The sequence below is a fragment of the Pseudorca crassidens genome, chromosome 6 (genome assembly GCF_039906515.1).
Source record: "Pseudorca crassidens isolate mPseCra1 chromosome 6, mPseCra1.hap1, whole genome shotgun sequence".
Lineage (NCBI taxonomy): Eukaryota > Metazoa > Chordata > Mammalia > Artiodactyla > Delphinidae > Pseudorca > Pseudorca crassidens.
Genome location: NC_090301.1, coordinates 11,028,905 through 11,055,355, shown reverse-complemented (window position 1 = coordinate 11,055,355; position 26,451 = coordinate 11,028,905). Strand labels below are relative to the sequence as shown.

The 26,451-nt window shown below is 40.9% G+C and overlaps 1 protein-coding gene across 8 annotated transcripts in view; it reads left to right on the top strand.

The window, feature by feature from the left end:
- DAW1 (dynein assembly factor with WD repeats 1) overlaps window positions 1-9,680 on the top strand; it is a 31,108-nt gene extending 21,428 nt beyond the window's left edge. For 2 of the 8 annotated variants that reach the window (XM_067740323.1, XM_067740324.1), the window contains 2 exons: window positions 4,779-4,855; window positions 6,942-9,680. In XM_067740323.1, the coding sequence (XP_067596424.1) occupies window positions 4,779-4,855; window positions 6,942-7,277 (413 nt within the window). In that variant the 3' untranslated portion in view covers window positions 7,278-9,680. The remainder of the gene's footprint in view (window positions 1-4,778; window positions 4,856-6,941) is intronic. The other 6 variants (XM_067740327.1, XM_067740326.1, XM_067740325.1 and 3 more) reach the window with 6 other exon arrangements.
- The last annotated feature ends 16,771 nt before the right edge of the window (window positions 9,681-26,451 follow it).

Below are 26,451 nucleotides of genomic sequence, written 5' to 3'. Positions count from 1 at the left end.
TGCCCTTTTCATTTTAAATATCATTCTCATTTATACAAAAAATCTATTCACTAAATATATATGGAGTACCTACTTTGTGCCAGGAATAGTTTTAGGAGCATAGGATATATCAATGAACAAAAGAGATGGGAATCTCTTTCCTCCTGGAGCTAAGTTGTAGACAGGGGGACAATAAATGATACTGTGCATGTGTTTTATATAGAATATTAGATTATATAGAATGCCAGGAGTTGGTCAGTGCTATGAGGGAAGAAACAAGCAGGGACAAGGAATCAGGATGCTGACGGATGGATGAGAATAATATATAAGCTTGATTCTTTTAGTTTTGTCCTTTCTATCATCTGTTATTTTCCCTAGCAGTGATTCTTTCCTTGTTCGGTAACACATTACTTCCAAAAAACTCTTTTTCTTTTCTTTGTTTTGTAAACCTCTTCTCCTTCTGCCCCTCCTAAGTCTTGATGTTTAGAGCAATTTTTTTTTTTTTTTTATTTATCTCTGGTCTTTGCTCCTCATTCCCTTCTTAAAATTAGATCTCATTCAACAGAGTTAGTTGCCTGTGCAGCTACAATCTGTTTTTTTATATTTATCACCTTTTTCATTTTCACTGGAATTACTCTCAAGGCTGAAATTTTTGGTGTCTTATTCATATTTCTATCTTATAAAAAACTACAATTTCAGGCTATATTATTTTTATGTTTTCTGAAGTTTAAAAATGCTTTTGTAAAATTTAATGTACTAATCTATACTGGATCTCTTTGTCTTATTAACAAACTCTTTTTAAAAATTTTTTCTCTATTTAAAAAAATTTTTTAAAGATTTTATTTTTTTATTAGTTATGTATTTTATACATATTAGTGTACATAGGACAATCCCAATCTCCCAGTTCATCCCACCACCACCTCCCCACCAACCCCACTCTCCCCCCTTAGTGTCCATACGTTTGTTCTCTACGTCTGTATCTCTATTTCTGCCCTGCAAACCGGTTGATCTGTACTATTTGTCTAGATTCCACATATATGCGTTAATATACGATATTTGTTTTTCTCTTTCTGACTTACTTCACTCTGTATGACAGTCTCTAAGTCCACCCGTGTCTCTACAAATGACCCATATTTCATTCCTTTTTATGGCTGAGTAATATTCCATTGTTTATATGTACTACATCTTTATCCATTCATCTGTTGATGGGCATTTAGGTTGCTTCCATGACCTGGCTATTGTAAATAGTGCTGCAGTGACCATTGGGGTGCATGTGTCTTTTTGAATTATGGCTTTCTCTGGGTATATGCCCAGTAGTGGGATTGCTGGGTCCTATGGTAATTCTATTTTTAGTTTTTTAAGGAACCTCCATACTGTCCTCCATAGTGGCTGTATCAATTTACATTCCCACCAACAGTGCAAGAGGGTTCCCTTTTCTCCACACCCTCTCCAGCATTTGTTGTTTGTAGATTTCGGATGATGCCCATTTTAAATGGTGTGAGGTGATGCCTCATTGTAGTTTTGATTTGCATTTCTCTAATAATTACTGATGTTGAGCATCCTTTCATGTGTTTGTTGGCAATCTGTATATCTTCTTTGGAGAAATGTCTATTTAGGTCTTCTGCCCATGTTTTGATTGGATTGTTTGTTTTTTTGTAATATTGAGCTGTATGTGCTGTTTATATGTTTTGGAGATTAATCCTTTGTCCCTTGATTCGTTTGCAAATATTTTCTCCCATTCTGAGGGTTTTCTTTTCATCTTGTCTTGTTTTGCTGTGCAAAAGCTTTGAAGTTTCATTAGGTCCCATTTGTTTATTTTTGTTTTTATTTCCATTACTCTAGAAGGTGGGTCAAAAAAGATCTTGCTGTGATTTCTGTCAAAGAGTGTTCTTCATATGTTTTCCTATGTATGTTATTTGTCATTTTTCCCTTGTTGCTTTTAATAATTTTTCTTTGCCTTTAATTTTTGTCAGTTTGATTACTGTGTCTCGGCATGTTTCTCCTTGGGTTTATCCTGCCTGGGACTCTCTGTGCTTCCTGGACTTGGGTGACTCTTTCCTTTCCCATGTTAGGGAAGTTTTCAATTATAATCTCTTCAAATATTTTCTCGGGTCCTTCTCTCTCTCTTCTCCTTCTGGGACCCCTGTAATGTGAATGTTGTTGCATTTAATGTTGTCCCAGAGGTCGCTTAGGCTGTCTTCGTTTCTTTTCATTCTTTTTTCTTTATTATTCTGTTCCGTGGCTATGAATTCCTGCATTCTGTCTTCCAGGTCACTTATCTGTTCTTCTGCCTCCGTTATTCTGCTATTGATTCCTTCTAGTATATTTTTCATTTCAGTTATTGTATTGTTCATCTCTGCTTGTTTGTTCTTTAATTCTTCTAGATCTTTGTTAAACATTTCTTGCATCTTCTCGATCTTTGCCTCCTTTCTTTTCCTGAGGTTCTGGATCATCTTCACTATCATTCTTCTCAATTCTTTTTCAGAAGGTTGCCTATCTCCACTTGATTTAGTTGTTTTTCTGGGGTTTTATCTTGTTCGTTCATCTGGTACATAGTCCTCTGCCTTTTCATTTTGTCTATCTTTCTGTGAATGTGGTTTTTGTTCCACAGGCTGCAGGATTGTAGTTCTTACTTCTGCTGTCTGCCCTCTGGTGGATGAGGCTGTCTAAGAAGCTTGTGCAAGTTTCCTGATGGGAGGGACTGGTGGTGGGTAGAGCTGACTGTTGCTCTGGTGGGCAGAGCTCAGTAAAACTTTAATCCACTTGTCTGCTCATGGGTGGGGCTGGGTTCCCTCCCTCTTGGTTGTTGGGCATGAGGCGACCCGATGCTGGAGACTACCAGGCTCTTGGTTGGGGTTAATGGCGGACTCTGGGAGGGCTCATGCCAAGGAGCACTTCCCAGAACTTCTTCTGCCAGTGTCCTTGTCCCTGCAGTGAGCCACAGCCACCCCACGCTTCTGCAGGAGACCCTCCAACACTAGCAGGTAGGTCTGGTTCAGTCTCCTATGGGGTCACTGCTCCTTCTCCCAGGTTCTCATGCACACACTGCTTTGTGTGTGCCCTCCAAGAGTGGAATCTCTGTTTCCCCCAGTCCTGTCGAAGTTCTGTAATCAAATTCTGCTAACCTTCAAAGTCTGATTCTCTGGGAATTCCTCCTCCTGTTGTCAGACCCGCAGCTTGGGAAGCCTGATGTCGGGCTCAGAATCATCACTATAGTGGGTGGACTTCTGTTGTATAATTGTTCTCCAGTTTGTGAGTCACCCTCCCAGCAGTTATGGGATTTGATTTTATTGTGATTGCGCCCCTCTTACCATCTCATTGCAGCTTCTACTTTGTCTTTGGATGTCCGGTGTCTTTTTTGGTGAGTTTCAGTGTCTTCCTCTTGATGATAGTTCAGCAGTTAGTTGTGATTCCGGTGCCCTTGCAAGAGGAAGTGAGCACACGTCCTTCTACTCCGCTATCTTGAACCAATCTCTCTTATTAACAAACTCTTAAAACAGTTGGATCACTTTTCTTTAAGGCTTTTGAAATGTCCAGCCAAGTTGCAAGTTTTATATTTTAATCATATTAATTCTAACATAGCAGTTTTGTCTACAATTTTTGTTTTGTCTACAGTTTTTGTCTGACAATTCCCTATCCTTGCTAATTTTACCTTGATGTAATCTATAATTTGTGGTGAGACAGCATCCTTCACCTGGGCAGATAAATTTTAATTTTTTTTCTGACAGCAATTTTACTACTTCTGTTTTTCTCCTTCTATGCTTATTTAACTCCTCTATTCTTTTTTTTTTTGTTTTAAAATACATTTATTTATTTATTTATTTTTGGCTGCGTTGGGTCTTCGTTGCTGTGTGGGCTTTCCCTAGTTGCGGCGAGCAGGGGCTACTCTTCGTTGCAGTGCACAGGCTTCTCATTGTGGTGGCTTCTCTTATTGTGGAGCACGGGCTCTAGGCGCACAGGCCTCAGTAGTTGTGGCACGCGGGCTCAGTAGTTGTGGCTCACGGGCTGTAGAGCACAGGCTCAGTAGTTGTGCTCATGGGCTTAGTTGCTCCGCAGCATGTGGATCTTCCCGGACCAGGGATTGAACCTGTGTCCCCTGCATTGGCAGGCAGATTCTCAACCACTGTGCCATCAGGGAAGCCCCAACTCCTCTATTCCTTAATTCTAACGAAATGTATCTACTATTGTACTTCATGTATCCATCCATCCACCCATCCATCTACCCTCCATCCATCCATCCATCCTACATCTATTTATTGTGTTTACTATGAGTTTGGCACTTCTGGGCATTGGGGACCTGATAGGGAACAAACCATTCTCTTAGCCTTTTCTGTTGAAAGGGGTTTCTTAGTGCCTGTTCTTCATTCATTGAGTAGTGAACGCTGTTTCTTCTCAGGAAGGCCTCTCGATCTTCTGCAACCCTAGACTCATATTTGGTGTATGATGTTAGTCTTGCTGTTTATTTCATCCTCAGCCTCTCAGAACTTGTTTTAATTCCCCTTTTTTCTCTTAAAAACTTTATTCTTTTTGGATTCCTGTCTCCCCATTCCCATCTACCTTGGAACCCAGTATCTCTTCTAATAAGCTTGGGGCTAGAGAGACTCCTTTTCACTCTCTTCTCCTGCAGTGGAACCAGCTTGCATTTTAAGTATTAAGTGGCTGGTTCTCACCGCAGGCAAGAAGACAAACTTAGCACAGAGTGTGTGTGTCAGAGGGATAGATATTTAGATAATTCAGGGCATGTGTCAAAGTTCTGTGTTTCAGATGAATTTATATATATCTCAACTCCTCTCAAAAAGGAACAGCAAGAGTTTTCAGTGCAGCCACGAGAAAATGCATTACCAAATTGGAAGGCCATGTAGGTGAAATTTCAAAGGTGAGTTGCTTTCTCATTTGGAGCAATTTATTTATTTTCAAAAAAATAGGCAGCTGGCTTAGTATAAATAGGTCTATTGGCACTGATGGTACCAAGGTTTGGCCAGTTATCTCACATTTTCTAGAAATCAGTTACCTAAAGACTGTATTTTTAAAAGTGTCCTGAAACTCAGCATAATAAATGATTTCTAAAACCTTTTACAAAGTATAAAACAGCATTCTCCTCAGCCATGAGCAAAAGATTCTGTTAGCTAAAAATACTTATTAAAGCTATTAAGAAGCTAATAAAGTATTTTTCCTAGTTCTAGTAAACACACAAGTTTATATTACGCAAAAGACACGCTGCACAGCAAATATCAAGTGTCCTGTAGATTAGATGCAATTGAGGAAGTATTTCCTGGAAATATTTAACACTTAACGAAGTTAAAAATGACCTATTTTGAAACTTGAAAGCTGTAGTTTAGGATTTTATATCAGCTCCTCCCAAAAGCTTATGCACAGAGCAGGGCCATCCAATCAGGGATCTGAGGTTTAGATGTGTCCTCAGAATATTGTATTGAAGGCTGGGACTGGTGACTCTCACCCCCTAGTTTGGCCCAATTCTTTGGTCTCATACCTGAGATAGATTTCTCGTTCCTTGTAAACTATCAGCTTGATGGTTTCAAGTCTCTGCAGGCTCCTGCTGGAGCCCGGGGCCGCCCGCTGCTGTGCTGTCTCCCCATCTCCTGCCTTTGCACCTGCTGCTGGTGGCCACTGCCCCCTTGCCCATCAGGGTTGGTCTCTGAGACTGCAGGACACATCTTCTTCACAGGCTGGGAGGCCTTGGGGACTGGCAGGAAGAGGGATGGGATGTGTGACCGTGGGAGACAGGCCACAGAGGGAGCCCAGGCCATGTTGCTGAGAGTCTGGTGTGTCACACTCAATAAGCGCACGTTTGTGTGTGTGTGTGTGTGTGTGAATAGAGTTCTCAAACTTTATTACTGCATTTTATGCTTGTTAAGTATATATTACCTATTGAATTGCCATCCAGTGATGGCATTTCTATGGGGTGCCAAGCTAAGGTATTCATTCATTCATTCGTTCATTCACTTAGCAAATACTTTTTTTTTTTTTTTTTTTTTTTGCGGTATGTGGGCCTCTCACTGTTGTGGCCTCTCCCGTTGCGGAGCACAGGCTCCGGACGCGCAGTCTCAGCGGCCATGGCTCACGGGCCCAGCCGCTCTGCGGCACATGGGATCTTCCCGGACCAGGGCACGAACCCGTGTCCCCTGCATCGGCAGGCGGACTCTCAACCACTGAGCCACCAGGGAAGCCCAGCAAATACTTTTTGAAAGCTCCCACTGTGCTAGGCATTATGCTAGGTCCTAGTGACACTGTGATGAAAAAAGCCATGGCCTTGGGACTTGCCCTCATCAACCCTTCAGTTACAGAGGAAGTGGCCCAAATTGTCATCTTCTGATGCTTTAGAAAAGGTTATAAGCATGATGTCCAGAGGAACCAAGGACTAACACTTTTCTCTGCTGCTCAGATACCATGTGACGATGCCTGGCATGTAGGGGCTCTCAGGACACATTGATGGAAAGTTCTGTGCTTTAAGTAGCAGCAGACAGAAAGTCCTCCCTTAGTGGCCCTGACATTCTGTACCACAGATTGAGGGACGATCCCTATGCTTGTGATGACAGAAAGTTGGTTTGCAGCGGTGACATCGAGGTGTGGGTATGAAGATGCCTGGCTTGGGTTCTCATCCACACCAGGGCTCTGCCTCTTGGTTTGCGTGGGGAGATTGGCATCAGGAGCCTTTGGAAAGAAGCTGGGTGGGGAACACTCAAAGTATGACGGAGCTTTGGTTTTTATCTTAGAACCGTGTGTGACGGGTGGGCAATCAAACTTTACTGTCTAGATTTTAATTTTCATGTATTAGTCCCTGCAATATTTTTCCCATCCTGAAGGAACTGTTCTATGTAAGAATAAATACCAGGCTGAGAAGGTGACAGGTGCTTAGTAATGTCCCCTTTCTGCTGATTAAAAATATAGTGGGAATCAAATTACACAAACCTGTGGTCACTTTTCTTCTTTCTTGCTTATAGATTTCTTTCAACCCCCAAGGGAACCGTCTTCTCACTGGCAGCTCTGACAAAACAGCTAGAATCTGGGATGTTCAGACGGGTCAGTGCTTCCAGGTTCTTGAGGGACACACAGATGAAATCTTTTCATGTGCTTTCAACTATAAAGGTGACATAATCATTACAGGTAGGGGAGAAATAAACACCATCGACTTAGTTTTCCTTTCAAATTGGCTGTTAGAGTTACGAAGCTGGATACCAAAAGGAGACACCCCCATCCCCACCAGGGTCCCTAGCTCATCTTGGTGCCTTTTATGTCCTTTATTTCATTTTAGTTGCATTGCAGAACCACAGGAGTGAGCTCTGCCACTGACTGTAAGGCTTTATGAATTCTCAGTTTCAGTTGCTCCAGGCGAAGTAAGAATTCAGTAGCCTGCCTTCTTCCTGTTTACTACATTTCCCCAGGCACAGTCCATCAGATGGTCAATACTCAGTTGACGGCAGTAAATGTTAGTAACTAAAACAAGTCAGGACCTGAGTTCTTCACAGTGGGATTTATAGCCCATTAGAGATTTGTTCTTTGAGTGAAATTGTTTTCTCCTTGGATGTCCCCTCGTGACACATTAATATTGGGGGAAAAGAACACATATTGAGCAATTTTTCAATGATTAATGATTTATTGTGAATAAATTATATTAGCGATATTTTATAAGAACTGGATTGAGATCAGGTTAATTTAGATTGTGGAAACGGGAAAAAAATGACAAGAATATGGCACTACGTTAGTGCACTGCCTCTGGAGGAAACCTTGGCAGGGAGTGGGATGCTACAGTGGTGTTGGGTAGGGATGCCCTCAGAGGGCACAGAGGAGCGAGTCTGCCTAACTCTTAGTGATTCTCATTGTGTCCAGAAGATTTTCACATTGCTTAACTAGTCTAGTAAGTGAAATGTCACATATACAAAGTTGGCTTTATATATTGGCTGATTAGGTAGCTTCCTAATCATCTAACTTTAGAGGTGCTGAGAATAATCTCCCCTTTGCCCTGAAATACCACCCCTTTCCACCTAATTATGGATAATTTCTAAAATTGCAGATTACTTCCTTTGGGCTTACGGTTAGCGAGTGTTACTAAAACGTAGGTACTCCTAAGACAAGGCCATAATAAAGAATGTTGGATCCTTTCTCACAATGAGGAAGGAGGTGGGAGATTGTGACAGGAAGCACAGGAGCTGAGGGCCAGGCTTTCCTAGTCTACACCGTTCATGTTAAGCCGGGTCAGCTATGCAGTACCTCTTCCCCTCAGCCACAGAAGACCCTGAGAGTTAGGGAAGGAATATGTGTTGATTGTGCCTTGTTTTAGTGGTGGCCTTCAAATGCCTGAGCTCTTTTAAGATATTATCGATTTATTTAGTATTTCCCAAAGCACCAACATGCTAAATACTGACCCACTAGATGCCAGCGCTTATGAGAATGGGGGTGACACGTCTGCCTGGCCTTCAGCAGAGCACCGGGTTTGAACTGATCTGTCCTGTTTCTTGTCAGACCCCGGTGTGATTAACTGCATTTTTTAGTGGACTGCCTGAGGGTTTAGAGTCACTAAATGGAAAGAAACTGTCTGGTGTGGTCATGACACTTTTAAAAATACGAGGTGCCTTTGCGGGGAATGTGCGGTGTTCACAGGCTTTCCTGATCCGTGCAGCCCTCACACTTCCTCTATCGATGGTACCTGCCTGGCTGCTGAGGTTGAGAGAAGCAGCAGCGCCCAGCACTGCTCCGTACCAGGGCCGTCATTCCCACAGACAGAATGTGAATGGCATCCCTGGGGGAGGAGTTGTATCAAGGCTGCTTTGGAAGAGTGTCGATCATAGTCGTGGGGCGGGCGGGAGGATGCAAATTTCACATTCTGACCGACGATGAGAAAAATCTGTTGACATTTTGAGACGTTCCAAAGTGGGATGGGCTGTCCCCTCATAAGCTAGTCACTCAAACCTGGAGATGTTCAAAGTCACCATATTTCCACCTCGTGGCCATGTGTGAAGGTGGGGTGGGGAGATAAGCAGAGGGACGGCCGATGTGGCTGCATTCTCCGGTCCTCTCCAATTCTCAGATGCCATGAATCTCGCGGGGGTGCGTAGGTAGAATGTGAACTTGCCCAATTTATGACTGACATGGAAAAATGCAAAAAAAAAAATAAAGATTCCCGCCCCCCAAACGCCTGAGCTGCTGAGGGGCTCTCCAGCTGGGCACCGAGGCTCTAGCACATTAAACATACTGATCATCGACAATGACCCAGGAAATGTCAACCTGTAAAAACAGAGAGAGCTAAGTGAGTAAAATAAAGAAAACTAACTTTGTGAAATTTGCTTTATTAGGTAGCAAGGATAATACCTGTAGGATATGGCGCTGATTGAAGAAAGCCAGTGCATGAGGAAACTTGCCGCTGGGCATCACAGCCAGACAGCAAGCTATTGTGAGAGTTCATGTTTTCTCTTTGTCCACAAGTCAACCTTTCATACACTGTCGTTAGCTTCACAGATACGACCATTAAAGCTGATGGACTTATATCATTCCTTGATATTATTTGGTAGAGATGACAGGAACAAGCATCCTGTGTGGCAAATGTCACTGGTTATTTCAGTTTTCTTTCTTGATAGCATCACGATACTGATAAATGAAACAAGAGTAATGTAACAACGTGTCTCCTAGATTCTACTTTGAAGCCTATTATTATAATTTCTGTTGAATAAAGTTTTTGGAGAAAATGTTTTGTGAATTTTTTGTGCATATCTATGTTTACAGTGTATGTTTTCTTCCTTGTGACGAGAACTTTTAACATCTACTCTTTCAACGGCTTTCAAATATGCAGTACAGTTTTATTAACTATAGTCACCATGCTGTGCATTACATACCAACAACTTAATTATTTTATAACTGTTATTTTATACCTTTTGACCCCCTTCACCCGTTGTGCCTCTGTTCTCCACATGAGTTCAGTGTTTTCCATTTGTTAGTTGGTTTAGATCCCATGTATAAGTGAGATCACATGGCACGTATCTTTCTCTGTCTGACATTTAATTTTAGTCTAATGCCCTCAAGCCTCATCCATGTGGTGGCAAATGACAAGATTTTTTTCTTTTTTATGGCTGAGTAGTATTCCATTTTGTGTGTGGCAGACTAGAGTCCTAGAGAAGCATCATCCCAGGGTCTGGATGCTAGTTTCTTTTACAGAACAGGGAGAGGGGGAGGTGAGGAGGTAAAGTAAAAAGGGCTGTAAGTTTTGCAAATATCTCCTGGTTTTGCCAGACTGGGGGAGGTGATATGTTAATTTCTTCTTTCCTGCAGCCATCTTATTGGATTCCAGCTTTCTGAATTAAGCCATTACTCCTTGCCCCAACACCTCCTCCCCCGATTTACTGGCCTGTTGAACGAGCTTGCGCTTGGTAACATGATTGCAAGAGCACCTCAGCAACAATAATTAGGGAACTTTGAAAAAAAAAACAAGTTTTATTACACACAAGTCTTGTAGGGTACAAGTCACACCCAAGGGCCACACAGGAGGTCAGGTGGAGGGAGGGAAGCATGGGGGTTCACGGGTTTACACTTCATCGGTGAATTTAAAACATAAGGGTGGGAATTAGGACACGGGAAGGGAAGAGTCGGGTCACTCAGGTGTTTCGTTCTCTAGGTCACCCAGGGCTTTCTGAAAGAGGAAGTCCATGGGTGAAGTGGCCTGGCTCCTGATCCGGGGTTTTTTTTGTTTTTTTTTTTTTGCGGTACGCGGGCCTCTCACTGTTGTGGCCTCTCCCGTTGCAGAGCACAGGCTCCTGATGCGCAGGCTCAGCGGCCATGGCTCACGGGCCCAGCCGCTCCCTGGCATGTGGGATCCTCCCGGACCGGGGCACGAACCTGTGTCCCCTGCATCGGCAGGTGGACTCTCAATCGCTGCGCCACCAGGGAAGCCCCTGATCTGGGTTTTTTAGCTAGTGTATGTGCCGTACAGCTGGCAATACATTTATTTGAGATGGATGTCTTTGAAATGGAAGCCTTGGCAATCGAAAGCTTCTTTTCTGGCACTTTTCACTACCTATACCGGCTTTACTTTCATCTGGGTATCGTAAGGTACAGTGAAGTGTGTGTAGGGTCTGGAGTCAGATTGTCTATGTATATATTCTCATTCCAACTCTTCATTCTTGGACAAGTTACCTCACCACTATGAGGTTTCTCATCTGGAAAGTGGTAACAATAATAGTTGTTGTCTTGAGGATTAGGAATATCTGGCACATGGCAAGCATGAGGATAATGTTTCCTGTTATTATGATCAATAACTTAGCAGTCATCTTTAAAAAAAAACTGTGCTTCATATATAAACACGTCTTTCAGGAAAGAACAGTGTTTACTCAGAAATCATAGTTGAAATATAACTTGTTTAATGGATTAGAGGTATCTTAGGGAGGATTGTAAATCAAATTTTTATCAATGAACACTTAAGAGTCTTGGAATAATTGTCCCTTTGTAACCAAGCAGGACCCTATGGGGCCTTCCCAGGACAGGCCTTCTCCCGCATCCTCTGCTTTAGCTCCTCTCTGCGGTACCTAGGTAGCAGTATTTGATGCACATTTCCTGAGTTGTTTTACAGATGTGACTCACCTCCCTCTCCCCGCCTCCACCAAATGGAAGACATTAACTACTTGATGAACTTGAGCACAGAGCCCCAGGCCTCCTGGAGGCTAAGGACCGAACCTGTGAACCCCTATGATACCACCCTGTTACCTCACCGTCAGCCAATCAGAGAACTGTGCCCAGCTGGTCACAGACGCTTCGACACCCGCCCCTGCCCCAACCTGGCTTTTTTTTTTTTTTTTTTTTTTAATTCTCCAAAATTCTAAACAGTTTTATTGAGTATAACTGACAGTAAGTTGCACATATTTAAAGTATACAATTTGATAACGTTTGACATATGAACACACCTGTTAAGCCATCACCACACTCAAGATAATGAACATATCTATCACCCCCCCCCACCCCAGTTTCCCTGAGCCACTTTATAGCTTCTCCCACCGGCCCCTCACTACACCCAGGCAACTGTTGGTCTGCCTTCTGTCACTGTAGATTAGTTTGCATTTTCTAGAATTTTATATAAATAGAATCATACAGTGTACACTTGTTTTTTTAGTCTGACTTCTTTCACTCAGCAAAATTATTGTGGCACATATATACAATGGAATATTACTCAGCCATAAAAAGAGACGAAATTGAGCTATTTGTAATGAGGTGGATAGACCTAGAGTCTGTCATACAGAGTGAAGTAAGTCAGAAAGAGAGAGACAAATACCGTATGCTAACACATATATATGGAATTTAAGAAAAAAGAAATGTCATGAAAAACCTAGGGGTGAAACAGGAATAAAGACACAGACTTACTAGAGAATGGACTTGAGGCTATGGGGAGGGGGAAGGGTAAACGGTGACAAAGCGATAAAGAGGCATGGACGTATATACACTACCAAACGTAAGGTAGATAGCTAGTGGGAAGCAGCCGCATAGCACAGGGAGATCAGCTCGGTGCTTTGTGACCGCCTGGAGGGGTGGGATAGGGAGGGTGGGAGGGAGGGAGACGCAAGCGGGAAGAGAGATGGGAATATATGTATGTATATAACTGATTCATTTTGTTGTGAAGCTGAAACTAACATACCATTGTAAAGCAATTATACTCCAATAAAGATGTTAAAAAAAAAAAACAGCAGAGTAAACCCAAAGAAAATGGGAGCATATTAAAAAAAATAAAAAAAATAAAAAGATGACCATACCAAGTATTGGCAAAGACATGGAGGAACTGGAATTCTCACTCACTGCTCGTGAGAAATGTAACATGGTTCAGCACTTTAGAAATAGACAACCTGGCTTTTAAAAGCGCTTTGCTGAAACCCTTCGGGGAGCTCAGGGCTTCGTAGGGCATGAGCCACCCGTCTCCTTGCGTGGCTCCAAACTCCGACGTTTTGGTTTGTTTTGTCTCGCTGTGCCTTGGGCACGCAAAGTTGCGCTAACACTTGTAGAGGTTTTCTTTCACACAGAGGAGCTGAGACGTGCGATCATTAATATAGATGATTATGGCTTAATCTATCCTCATATATTTAGATTTCATATAGAATTTTATGAGTGAATTGTGCTCATAAAAATGGAATATCTTTTCTAACAACTCATATCTAAAACTGCAGTAGCTCATGATTTAGCATAATGTCTTATTTAAAGGCAAAATAAATGCTTTTAGAACTAAGCAATGCTCTTTATACATGAAAGTCTTACATGGCCACTTAAAAACACATCTATAATCTTTAAGTTACAAGTGAATTTATTATCCTATGTTTTTCCACTGCTTCTGTTACTCTTAATTTACCTTTCTTGGGTCTCGAAAGGGATGAGATTTGAAGTAAAAAAAAAAAGCTATTACGATGTTAAAAGACATATTCCTTTTCAAAAACAGGTTTGTAAACTGACTCAGAATTCCTACAATAATTTTAGTTATCTTACCAAGATTATTTTATGTTTTGTTTAACTTCACGGTTACCTCAGTTTGGTCTGTAAGTAACAAAACACATGGTTAAAACAAGGTTAGTTAGTCCCCTAGTTGGCTGTGCAGTGACATGATGACACGAGGACCCGGCATTTGGGGCTTTCCCCTCTGCCATCCTGGTTGGCGTCTGTCCTATGTATTCTTCCTAGTTGCCAGATGGCTGACACTATTTTCTTAGTTTAAGTATCTTGCTATCTCTTTTCATTTCATCAAATCCAGAAGAGAACTTCTTACTTCTCTCCCTGTTATTTCCACATGCTAGATACCATCTTAGCAGTTCTATTTCTGCTACCGATGGAATCATCTCTCGCTTTTTCTCCTTTATTTTCTCTATCCACCCACCCAATCATAAACACTTTCCTCAATTAAAAAACAAATCCTAGCTCTCCAGTCTTACTGCCATTTTAATCTGTAACCTATAATCTCATTACCCCTACACTAGAAACTGAAACAGTCTTCTAAATGATATTGGCTTCCTTTTGCTCTATCAGATTATTCCTTTCTAAAATAGACAGAAAAAATTCCAAATGTTTATATGTTTTACAGTTTACAAGACTTTTGCAAAAATCAGTTCATTTCTTGATGAGGAGCAAAGTAGGAATAATTACAACCTAAATTTAGAGCTGATAACACATGTTTAGGAGAGGGAAAAGGTGGCTTGCCCCAAGATCATATGATAATGATTGAATGATGATAGGAAAACACTCTCTTACTATAACATAAAATCTGAGCTAGAAAGGGAGTTGTATTTGATGCTCTTGAAATTAGAAAAGCTCTCAAAAATTTTCTCATAAAAATTTATGGCTTGATGTTTTATGATTTTGGTTTGGTTACACGAGGGTAGTCTATGTTTGGGAATGCCACTTTTAGGATTTCCCTACTCTTTTAGGGTAAATCCAGTGGAATTTCACGGGCCTCTGAGGTCAAGTCATCATAACATCTGGAAGGCTCCACCAGGGAGCTGGTATAACTTTGAGTCTTTTACCCCTTTTTATTCCCCTCCCACACCTTCTTCTTCCCTCTTAAACACCCTGGTATTTATAAGAAATCCCCAGGATGGATACTGGCTTAGAACATGGAGGGGAAATGATTAAGTTGTGTGTGTTTGTGTGTGCGTATGCATGTCGGGGGCTCCTTAAATTCTGCAAGGCAAGGCAAAACCATCAGTTTCTCTCTATTCCTAAATTTCCTCTTGAGTTTGGAGTTTTACCTAGAACTGAAAAATGAGTTTATCTGCAGTATGCAAGAGATGGAAATCCTAGAAAAGTTATATGGAAGCTGTAAATACAATGAGGACAGACTTATCTATTCTACCTTTTGGGAAATGTTGGGTGAATCTCTGAACAAAAGTTGCCTTTACTACTATTTTCTTGGGACTGTGAGATCTAATCAAGTAATCACCACAACAAGTCAGATGACCTTGTATTTTGCTGAGAAATGAAGAACACACTTTCTACTGCTCTCACTAGTGAAAAGTAGGAAATGCTGAGTTTTAAAAGTGTATAAGTTTACACACTTGTATTCTCTTATCTCAGCAGGTGGCAGTGTTTATCTTTTGGCAAATAAGTTCTTTTAGCTGCAAATGGTGTAAAAAGTAAACTTTTTATTCTTTGTTCTTTACAGATCAGGTTACTTGGGGCTATATAACAATGCTCAGAGTGTGGTGTGGCTTAAAGCTTAGGACCATGTTGGCATATCTGAGGCAAGTGACATAGCTCATCGATCCTGATGCAGTGTAGGGACAGTTTTCCATATATTTATGAGAACACCAACCAGTAATAATAAATAAAAGATAGTTCTATTTTTCTCTATAGATCCCTCTATTGGAAACCAAGTTATAATTATTTATTTTATAATGACACAATCTATCAAGGAATCCAACATTCAGTTATGTCTTTTGATAGTAATACTTGATCTATTGTTTTAGGTTTTAATAAAGTTGATTGTAATTTCAGTGGGTTAAGAGGCTAAGGATTGTGAATACTTTGAATTTTATTATTTTAATGTAATTATAAATCAAAAGGGTCAAACTGGTTTGGTATTTGGTTATCAAAGACAAAAAAGTCTGAGACTAAATAAACAGGCTAATTATTAATGACGGGAAACCATCTGCTGTCACTTTCATTTCAGAAGGAGTTCCAAGTTTCAAAGGAGAGTCAGTTTCACAGAGTAGAAAGATGAAATACTGAGATAGTCTCTGGTTGACAAGTGCTCCATTAAGGTGGCAGCTTTGGAAATGGGGTGACTCTCTAATTGGCCTTCAGGTATATCTGGCAGCCCTTGGTTAGCTGCAAAGGGGACAAGAAAGCGGTCTGGGGACATGTCCAAAGAAAGAAGGATTACTCAGTGTTGCAGGTGGAGGGTTTTCTGTGGTGGCCACTTCCTGGAAGATGTTGGGGGAGCAGGTGCTTTGTTGCCATTACACTGTCATAAAGGTTCTTATTTGGTGGGGTGAGTGGCTGCCATTAGAGCCAGTTTCTCATGAGTGACAGTATTTTGGTGATTAAAAACATAGACTGCAATCAAAATGCTTGTTTTAATATCCTGTTTAACTACTTGGATGTGTGACCTTGAGAATTCAAACGCTCCTTGACTCAGTTTTCTCATCTAGAAAATGGGACTAATAATAGTGTGTGGGGAGTTTGTGAGGATTAAATAAGTTAATAGACACATAAAGAACCTGATACCTCATGAACATGTAATTAATGGGTAGCTAACATTATCTGTAGACACTGCTTCAGTGACTTGGATTTAAAGGACTTAAGAAAGAATTTGCATATTCAAGGCAAATTTTCTCATAAATTTATTATGGTTTGGGGCATCTCTGCAATAGATATAAAAATCTTCCAATTTACCTTCTCCTAGGAAACTGATGGGGAGTAGAATAAATGCAGCAAATATTTTGAGTGTTCATCTCTCATAAATTCTTACGGATTCAGGAATGAGAATAAAGTTTTAGTTCAGCTTGATAAACATGTATTGGTCATGGCTCTGAATTAGCCCAGTTTTTCAGTATTTTTCCCTCTTTGCAAAGCTGTAAACTTCTAAGTGAAGTTTCATCCAGCATTCACAGCCATAGGAGTCACTGTTGAGGAGGAAGAAGAAGCAAATGCCATTAATTAAGTGGAATTTCTAAATTCTTCTTGAAACTCTCCTCTCAGTATTTGGGAAGATAAGATGTTTGTATTAGAAAAATTAGAGGAAATTTATTAAATACTTCTTTCTTAAAAATATCTTAAAAGTGGAAATATTCCCCCAGGGTGTTCGGACGTGCTTATTAAAATTTCAGTGATTCATACATATTGGAGGAGTTGACAAATGACCCTAAATTTGAATTTTAATTACTCATAGTGTCGATCAAAGAAGCCAGCGCCCCTTCATTAAAGGTGATCACAGACACACTTCCCACCGGCACCTCCAGTGCGTTGACCTGTAATATTTTGGGTGTGGGTTTATGCTGCACGTGCAATGATTCCCTTGGAATCTTTTGTGGTGTGGTTCCTGCTCTAGTACTTTTCTTCATCTTATACACCTTGTTATTTGCAAATATTTCTAGGACACACTCTCATCCTTAATTATGGAAATAGCAATTCAAGGGGGACTGCCTGAAGTTCTGTTCAGTGAAGATGTGGTTTTTTCGCTGTTTTCCCAGAGAAGTGCGTATTCCTGGAGTGGAGGAAGACACTGGGTGTTTTCCCCCAGGCAAGAGGAGACTTGTTTTCTAGGTGTGCCTGGAGCAAAAGAACATGTAAAAGAAGAAAATAACAATTCTTCCCTAGGCTAGAAAATCTCCAGCATTAAGTAGAGTAGTGGTTATAGTTATTGCCTCTTGGGTTATTACCATGAATAAACAATTAGTTTGAATCATATGAAATTTTGACAACTTTTGATTTACAAAAAGTAATTTCATATGGTTCAACCTAATAAATTGCTGTATATGTGCAGGTTGAGAGATTTTTTTTTTGTCCAGGTGTGTCTTCAAACAGATCCTTGAGAGTGGCGCACAACCATTATCGCATCCTGGGGTCCTCCTGCAGAGGGCAGATGGTGGGCTTCAAACAAAGGCTGATGATACCTTAACCTACATGGTCGTGGTAGAGAAAACCCACTTAACGTGGTGTGTGGCAAAGAGAGTGGACTTTGGAATAAGACAGTGTTCAACTTGTTATTCTCTTCTTATGAGCAAGTCATTTTACCTTTCTGAGTTTGTTTCCTCATCTATAAAATGGAAAGAAAATAATAGAATGGGGCTTCCCTGGTGGCGCGGTGGTTGAGAGTCCGCCTGCCGATGCAGGGGATGCGGGTTCGTGCCCTGGTCTGGGAGGATCCCACGTGCCGCGGAGCGGCTGGGCCCGTGAGCCATGGCTGCTGGGCCTGCGCGTCCGGAGCCTGTGCCCCGCGGCGGGAGAGGCCACAGCAGTGAGAGGCCCGCGTAACGCAAAAAAAAAAAAAAAAAAAAAAAGAATAGAATGAAATGAGATAATGCACATGGAGAAAAACTAGCCCAGGGCTTGTGGTATAGTTGGCAGTTAATAAGTGTCCTTGACCTTCCACTTCTCCTTTGAGAGATGGAATCAGTGCTGCCTTGTGTGATGGAAAGAGTGATCTTGCATGAGTTGTCCTTGGTGAGAGCAAGGGCAGCCTCTCTGCCTTTGTGAAGGCCCTTTGCCTACATTGCAGCACAGAGATTTCCCTTCTAAATGTGCTTCTCTCAGCCACTCACTCAGGTTTTACTGACTCCTTTGGGGAAGGCTGTTGGCCTATATTTAGAATAGCCTCAGCTGCTTTCTTAAGCATTTGAGCTGATGCTTACTTACAAGTATTAATCAAAAACATTTTTAAGCATTGGCTATAAGTCCGCATTTTGTTTCAAACAATCTTTTAAATATCTCTAGGGTCTTTTTACATTTGGTTTGAAGGAGGAGGATATAAATAGAAGTATATGAATCTATATATCTGAAAACAAGCCTCTTTATAGGGAATTCAGTTGCTACAAAATATACCTTATAATATATAGAAATAATTATTAGTAAATGAGTCATATTAGTGGGTTTCGCCTTCAACTTTGAACAGTCCAGTGAGGTAAGGATATCAGGCCAGGCATTCATATAGTTCACTGAGTAAAAATTGGAAGTTCCAATTTCTTGTTCTTATGTTCCAAGGCATCTGTGAGTTGGCCTTAACCTACATTTCTGGCCTTAATCTTCCCTGCTCCCCTATTCCCCAGGTGTTATGGGCTGAACTGTGTCCTCCCAAAATTTGTATGTTGAAGTCCTAATCCACTTCAGAATGTAATTGTATTTGGAGATAAAGCCTTTAAAGAGGTGATGAAGTTAAGGTTTTTAGGATTGTCCCTAATCCAATCTGACTGGTGTCCAAAGAGGAAATTTGGACACACACAGCTCGTGCACAGAGAAAAGACCATGTGAGGACACAGCAAGAAGATGGTTATCTGCATGCTAATCTTGGACTTCCAGCCTCCAGAACTGTAAGAAATAATTCTCTGTTGTTTAAAACACCCAGTCTGTGATGTTTTGTTGTGGTAGCCTGAGCAGACTGATACAGCGGATAACTAGACTACTCATCAGGTCTCATAGACGTGCCAGACTTTCCTTTCCCTGTGATTTTCCTTTCACCTACTGTCTTAGCCCATTTGGTCTGCTGTAAGAGAATGCCATAGATTAGATGGCTTATAAACAACAGAAATTTATTTTTTTAACAGTTTTAGAGTCTGGGAAGTCCAAGTTCAAGGCTCAGCAGATAAGGTGTCTGGTGAGAACCTGCTTCCTGGTTCACAGATGGCTGTTTTCTTGCTGTGTCCTCACAGGGCAGAAGGGGCAAGGGACCTCTGTGGGTTCGCTTTTATAGGGGCACTAATCTCATTAATAAGGGTTCTACCTTCATGATCTAATTACCTCTTGAAGGCCTTACTTCCTAATACCAATCACATTGGGGGTTAGTTTTCAATACACGAATTTTGGGGAGACACAAACGTTCAGCTTACAGAACCTACCTACCCTAAACTTCCTCTTCCTGTATCTCTAGCTTGGAAATCCTCCCTCCAATGCTTCATATATACCCCAGATATTTTCTTTTTTCTTGAATTATTCTTCCTACCCACCTTCACTCCTCCAAGGTAGAAAAGATCTTCCTCCCAATTCGATTCATGCATGTTTATTTTATAATTTTAAGTCATTATTCTTGAAAATAAAGACCAGAGTTTCCAGAACATGTGCTGGAGATGAAAAAGATGAAGGGGCCATGGGATCATTGGAGGTAACTGTGGCTTGCTTTTAGGATGAAGGAAGCTTATGCATGATTTTAGACTGGGGAAATGATTCTAGCGGAGAAAGAAAGCTTGAAAAATTAGAAGAAAATTTGCTGGAACCAGGTATCAAAGGAGACAGAAGAGGTGGTCAAAGAACAGACAGGGAAGTGTTGACAGTGAAAGGAGAACCAGCTCCTGTTCTGAGACTGGAGGAGAGGATGTGGGAAAGAGGATGGTTTTGCTAACTTTGTAGTTTGTCATTTCTAAAATCCTGGAGAGTATGAGCTCCTGAGCCGGACTCCTGAATTCCTTCACCCATCATGCTGGATCTGTGACCTGGATGGCTTTTAAATTTCATTCAGTCTTAGTGTTTTCATGTCTACAGTGGGTAAAATCATCAGTCATCAAATAATTAAAGGGATCACACATGTAAAGCACATGTTAGCACAGAAACTAACAAAAGTGATAATAACAGTAAATCTTATTACTGTTGTCAATGACAAAGACCAGCAAGGATATGCCTGTATTTGAACAATTTGGGGTGATTGTTCCTTGGAGAGAGAAGGCACTCCCGTGGGGAAACATGGAGTGTTTCAGAAAAAGAATGTTAGAAAGGATTTATTATAAAATTTGGCCTGTGTTAGGTTCTTTGGGGAAGTGTTAAGGGACTTTTCTCTAGATTGGATGCTGTCAGGAAGTGGGGTAATTCTATGATTGGATATCTTCATAAATTTTATGCAAGGCTAAAGTTGTAATTGGTAAAGGAGCAGCTGTCATTCACATAACCTAGGAGAAGGGGACATTTGGTTTTTACCACATTTTTGTGGCTTGAACAATGCTCATATTTTGTCTGTGTTCAGACAAAATAGAGTAGTTTTGTTTTTTTTCATGATCCACCCTGAACACAGAGTGGCCTTTTCCGATGTCGATGTTCTGTGAAGTTGTTTATGAGAACAACAAGGCCTGGCTGTGAGTGTCAGGCAGTAGCAACACAAAGACCTAGCTGATTAATGCCTAACGATCTTGGTTCCTGTAGGGCATCTGCTGAAAATGAGGTGCTTAGAGACTTAGATGGATGTTGACAATTTTTTTTTTTTTGGATAATCAATGAAGAGACTCACAAAGGGCTGGTGGGCAAAACTGAAAGCCGAGGTCGGAGGCGGTGGATTTGTTGTAACCATTTGCATTGTGATTGTGTGATTCTCACCCTTGGTGCTTGGCCACACAGCACAGGTATGCAGAAGGCACATCCTAAACTGGTCCTGGCCTGGGGTTTTGCAGAGAGACCAGGACACAAGAACAGGAGTTCAAACTCAAGAATGCAGGTAAAAATAATTGTATTGGTGCGCTGTGAGGTATGGGCAATGCAATGAGTAAAGACAGACGATGAAGAAATTAACCACCAAGAGAAGAGAAAACTGAAAGTCTTTTAGAGGACTTTCTTAGTAGAAGACCTTCTGGGTAGTGAGAAGATCTTTGGCTGGAAAGAGTCCAGGGTGTTGGAAATGAAGGGGTTGGGAAAAAAAGCGGAAAGGCTGCACTTCAAAATAGACCAAGCAAATAGACTTTAAAGTCTCCTTGGGCCATTTTGGATTTGTCGGACTTTCTGCCTCTTTCAAGACAGGATGCAGGCAAGGTGACAAGTACTCCTGCCACCATGACCCTCACCTTTCTCTCATCTGATAGATGACATTCTCTTATATCCCATTTTTAGAATCTGTTCCACTTCACGTGAAGTTGCTAACTTTTGGCACTGCCTCTGTGTTGCAGTTTGCAGCGTGGGTTATGAAGCAGCTTTGCCGTTGCCCCAATGTTTTAGATATTTCTGTGACGGAGCACTTTATTTTTGCCTCCTCTCCCCAGGGCTCTGGTACAAGTTGAAGGAGGAGAAAAATCTAGTAAGCACAGAGCCACAGTTTTTACAAAACTCTGTCTCCTCTATCAGAGACAAATTGTCTTTGGAATAAACCTCAAAGTCCTTGGAAGGCTGCCTCTTAGGACCTTAGTCATGCCTGGAAAGTTCTCAAGCTGGTTCTACCACCAGAAGACAGGTCTGTGTTCAACTCTGAGCTTCTCCAGAATGTGGTGTAGTAGAGTGCTCTAAACAGTTAATGACTGATTGATTGTTGACTGATTGATAGAGTGAATGAAGACTGATATGGCCAATTACTTTAACACTGATTTTCAAATGATATTTGTGGAACATTAGTCGTTCTTTAGAGTTTCCTTAAAGGCATCCATGCCAGTGAGCAAGGAGCTGGGCACACAAAACCCTGTCTTCCACATCTTTCTGTAACCAGTCTGTTTTTTCATTAAAAAACAGACTCACATAGAGAACAGACTTGCTGTTGCCAAGGGGGAAGTAAGTGGGGGAGGGATGGACGTGGAGTTTGGGATTAGCAGATGCAAACTGTTATATATAGGATGGCTAAACAACGAGGTCCTACTGTATAGCACAGGGAACTATATTTAATATCCTGTAATAAACCATAATGGAAAATAATTTTAAAAACCACTGTTTTTCTTCCTGATTTTAGCCTACAAGTATAGTGCATTTGGAGAAAGGTTTTCTAATCTTTAAGGGAGAGAGAGAGATCATCAGCTGAAAGAATAAAGTTCTGCATTTAATCATGGAAATCTGGTCATGATCTATTTTTCAAAGCTCATGTTCATCTGTTGCTTACATGAATTCTTTGTCTCGTCCAGCTCATCCAATGTGTCTGAGTATGCCATTTCCAGTCTTTATACTTTTGCTGCCCCGATCTCCAACCTTCAAAATCAGCTCATTGCACATCTTCCCTGATCTCCATGGCGGGATGTTCCTGCTCCTTGGGCAGGATTCCACAGCCTTTATTATGCTTCATGGTCCACTCTTTATGTTGCCCGCTTTATTTCTCCAACCATATTGTTCATTCATTCAACAAGTGTTCATTGGTGCCTGTTATGCACCAAGCATGATGCTAGGTGCTGGGATTCATAATGAATAACACAGATACCTCTGTCTGTAGAATATACAATTTAATGGGACTTGGGGAGTGTATTAGTCAAAGTTCAACCAGTAGGAGATATATATGAAGAGATTTATTACAGGGAATTGGCTTATATGATTGTGGTAAGTCTGACATCCTCAGGGCAGGGCATAGGATGATCAGGGTGAAACTCTCAGGCACAAACTGAAGCTGCTGTTCACAGGCAGAATTTCTGCTTCTTCTGAGAAGCATCAGTTCTGCTCTTAGGGTCTTCTAACTGATTGAATCAGGCCCATTCAGATTATTTAGGATAATATTCCATACTCAAAGTCAGCTGATTGTGTCTTTAATCACTTCTACAAAGTACCTTCACAGCAACTGCTACATAGTGTTTGATTAAATAGCTGGGGACTGTTGCCAATCCAAGATGACACATAAAACTGACTGACCATCACAGGAAAGAACGGGAAACAAATCACTGAAAAGTATCATGATAAGATTCAGGAAGGAGAAAAAAAAATTTCTATATTCCTTTGTCTAGCTGGAAGCTTAGATTTCAATTTAATATTTAATTTTAAGGCTGAACTTAAAAGACAACCTACCCCAGGAGCTTAATCAACTATCAAATTCTTGAGTGCCACACTCAGGCTCTTTAAAAAATACCAATGACTGGGCCCTCCTATGGCCCAATTAAATCAGAATTTCTGGAGATTAGGGCCCTGGAACTGACGTTTTGAAAATGTCCTGCTAGGCAGTTCTACTATGTAGCCAGAGTTGAGAAAAACTGCTCTAAATAGATTTGACTTTTTTAGCTGTCCTGTTTTATATGTGTTTTGATATTGAAATGATCTTTTCATCACTTTTGGAAGTAAAAATAATAAATTAGAAAGAAATAATTATTTTAGTTAAAAAAATGGGTTCTTATTAAAGCCACTGAAATACTTGACATCACCTTCCTGGACTGTAAGCCTACTGAGGGCAAGTATTATGTGTTAATCATTAATTAGAATTGATACCGGTGAGCTACAATGAAATAAAACCCCTCACTTCTCAGGAAGTTAATAAAACAGAGATTTATTTCTCACTTATGCAAAGTCTGCTATGGGTCTAGGTGACTCTCCAGGGCAGCTGTTCCCTTTGGATGTCTCATTAATAAGATCTAATCGATTTGGTTTCCTATCTCTCCCTTGAGCCCAATAACTGGCATATAGTAAGGACATACTAAATATTCAGAGAGGTACTTCCCTGACAGTCCAGTGGTTAAGACTTCGCCTTCCAATGCAGGGGGTGCAGGTTTGATCCCGGGTCGGGGAGGCAAGATCCCACATGCCTTGTGGCCAAAACAGCATAACATGAAAAACAGAAGCAATATTGTAACAAATTCAACAAAGACTTTAAAAATGGTTTGGAGAACTCACATACCACGTTTTCTTTGTTTTTCAATGTGTGTGTGTGTGTGTGTGTGTGTGTGTGTGTGTGTGTAGTGGGTCGAATCCTTCTATCTGGGCAGGTGCTTCTCAGCTCATTAGCTCTGCAGGTCTATAGCTCCACGGACTTGTGACTTCTGGGTTGTAGGAGCAGAGCTGGGACACCCACATCTGCAGCCATGAGAGCTTTGTAATTCCAACCACAATGATAGCATCAGTAAAGAAAAGCTCCTTTGATACCACAGAGTACCACTGACCCTCACCTCTTCAGACCCAATAAAAAAGCAAAAGGACCTTTCAGAGATTACCCAGTTAAAAAGTCAGTTTGCAAATAACCTGGCCAAGTTCTGTGGCGAATCACCAATGCAGTTCCCTAGTCAGATAAATACCACTGGCCAGCACTCTCCCGAGCAGGTCCCAGATCAGCATAGCTCTGAAGAATGGAGGCTTACCTGGGAAAGGGAAGATAGCCCTGAGGTCAGGGCCTCTCTAGGATCTTACCAGTGACCTGCAAGCTTCTGCAGGTCTCAAACCCAGCTGTGTGAGGTGTCATTTAATAGCATGTTTTCCCTTCAAGATAAACTCTTTTTCCTTTGAAACTACCCATCCTATATGGAAATGCTGGTGCTGTAGATGTTTGTATACTCAACCGAGTATCTGTCATCAAACACATTTTTCCTAAGCCTACATTAATAATTCCCATTATAAAAAAGCATTCTTCTTTGAGTTCAGAATTTCATTAATTGAGGGCATTTTGAGAGGGTAACTTGAAAAATGTATTTTTCAGTATTTAAAGTGTATTCTAATCCTAAACGTAGCACAGTGATGCTGAATTATTATTTCCAGGGATGCCGGACAAGCACCACATGTGGTATTGCAGACGTAAATTAAAGCACTATTGTTCTAGGAAGATTTGTTTTGTGAATTATGTTTTCACCAGTGATTATTAATAAATATGTCTGAACTGGTTAGAGTGGGAATATAGGAGAAAATTATATTCATATTTTGTCATTTGTGTCATCTCTAAACAATAAAACTTTTTGATCAATTATGAATTGATCAGAAAGAATCAGAGAATTACCTACTTTGAGGATATGGAAGGATTATCTTTTCCGTTGGTTATTCAATAAGAAAAAAAATTATTAGTTAATTATCCCAAGTCTGTTTATGTCAACTTTGGAATGGTATGACCAAGTAAGTCACTGCTCCCAGCCTGGTGCATCAGTTTTCTAAAAATGGAGTGAAGAGAACTTACATTTCCAATTGCTTTGAATTCTCATGCAATAGTGTTGTTGATTTTCTGAGCAACTCTTGTCCAAACATTCCAGATCATCTATCATCACAATCCTAATTGGATAAAGCTGTGATTGGGATTCAGCTATATTTTTAAGTTATTGGTAATAAGGGAAGGAAAAAATAAAGATATTTAAAATTGTTATTAAATATCTAATATGTGGCAAGTAATTTGTAAAGGTTGTTGCTTTTAGTCTTCACAGACTCTCTGGAATTTATGAAGCTAAATAACTGGCCCCAAATGACCCTGCTAGTAATGACAGAACAGGGATTTGAACACAAAAAGGCCTGCTTGGGCTTCCCTGGTGGCGCAGTGGTTGAGAGTCTGCCTGCCGATGCAGGGGACACGGGTTCGTGCCCCGGTCTGGGAGGATCCAACATGCTGCGGAGGCCCACGTACCGCAAAAAAAAAAAATGTAGAATTCTGGTCCTCACCCTAGGCCTACTGAACCAGAATCTGCATTCCTGTTGAAAATCCCACCACTTAACAAGGTACCAGATGAGTTGTATGTGTCTTAAAGTTTGAGAATTCTGACCTCTCTTAGTCTACCATCCCCTGAATTTATGATTTAGGTAATGGTGAGCTGGGTAGTTTGAACCAAACCACGACTGAAATAAATAAAAAGAAATGGATAAGATACAAAGTGAACTTAAGGCAGTCTGGACTGAAAGACTTAGAAGTCTGACAGAGCAAGAAACAAATGCTTAGTGAATAAGCTAGAAAAATGGAAAAATAAAAGCAAATAAGCCCATTTATCCTGATACATCTAGAGTAGTTAGACCTTAATAGTCAATCAACCCTTGATTAACTGTCTAGGCTCAGTTGTATTTCAACCCCTAAGTCAACCACTGGTGCCAATGAAATAGAAAGCAGTGATTGGTTTAGCCTAGGTCATATGCCAACCCCTGGAGGCTGGGCAGGTATTAGTTTCCCTTTAAACAAGCAGATACAAGGACGGAAATTGGGAGTCAATGGCATGGGAAAAATAGATGCTAGAAGATCCA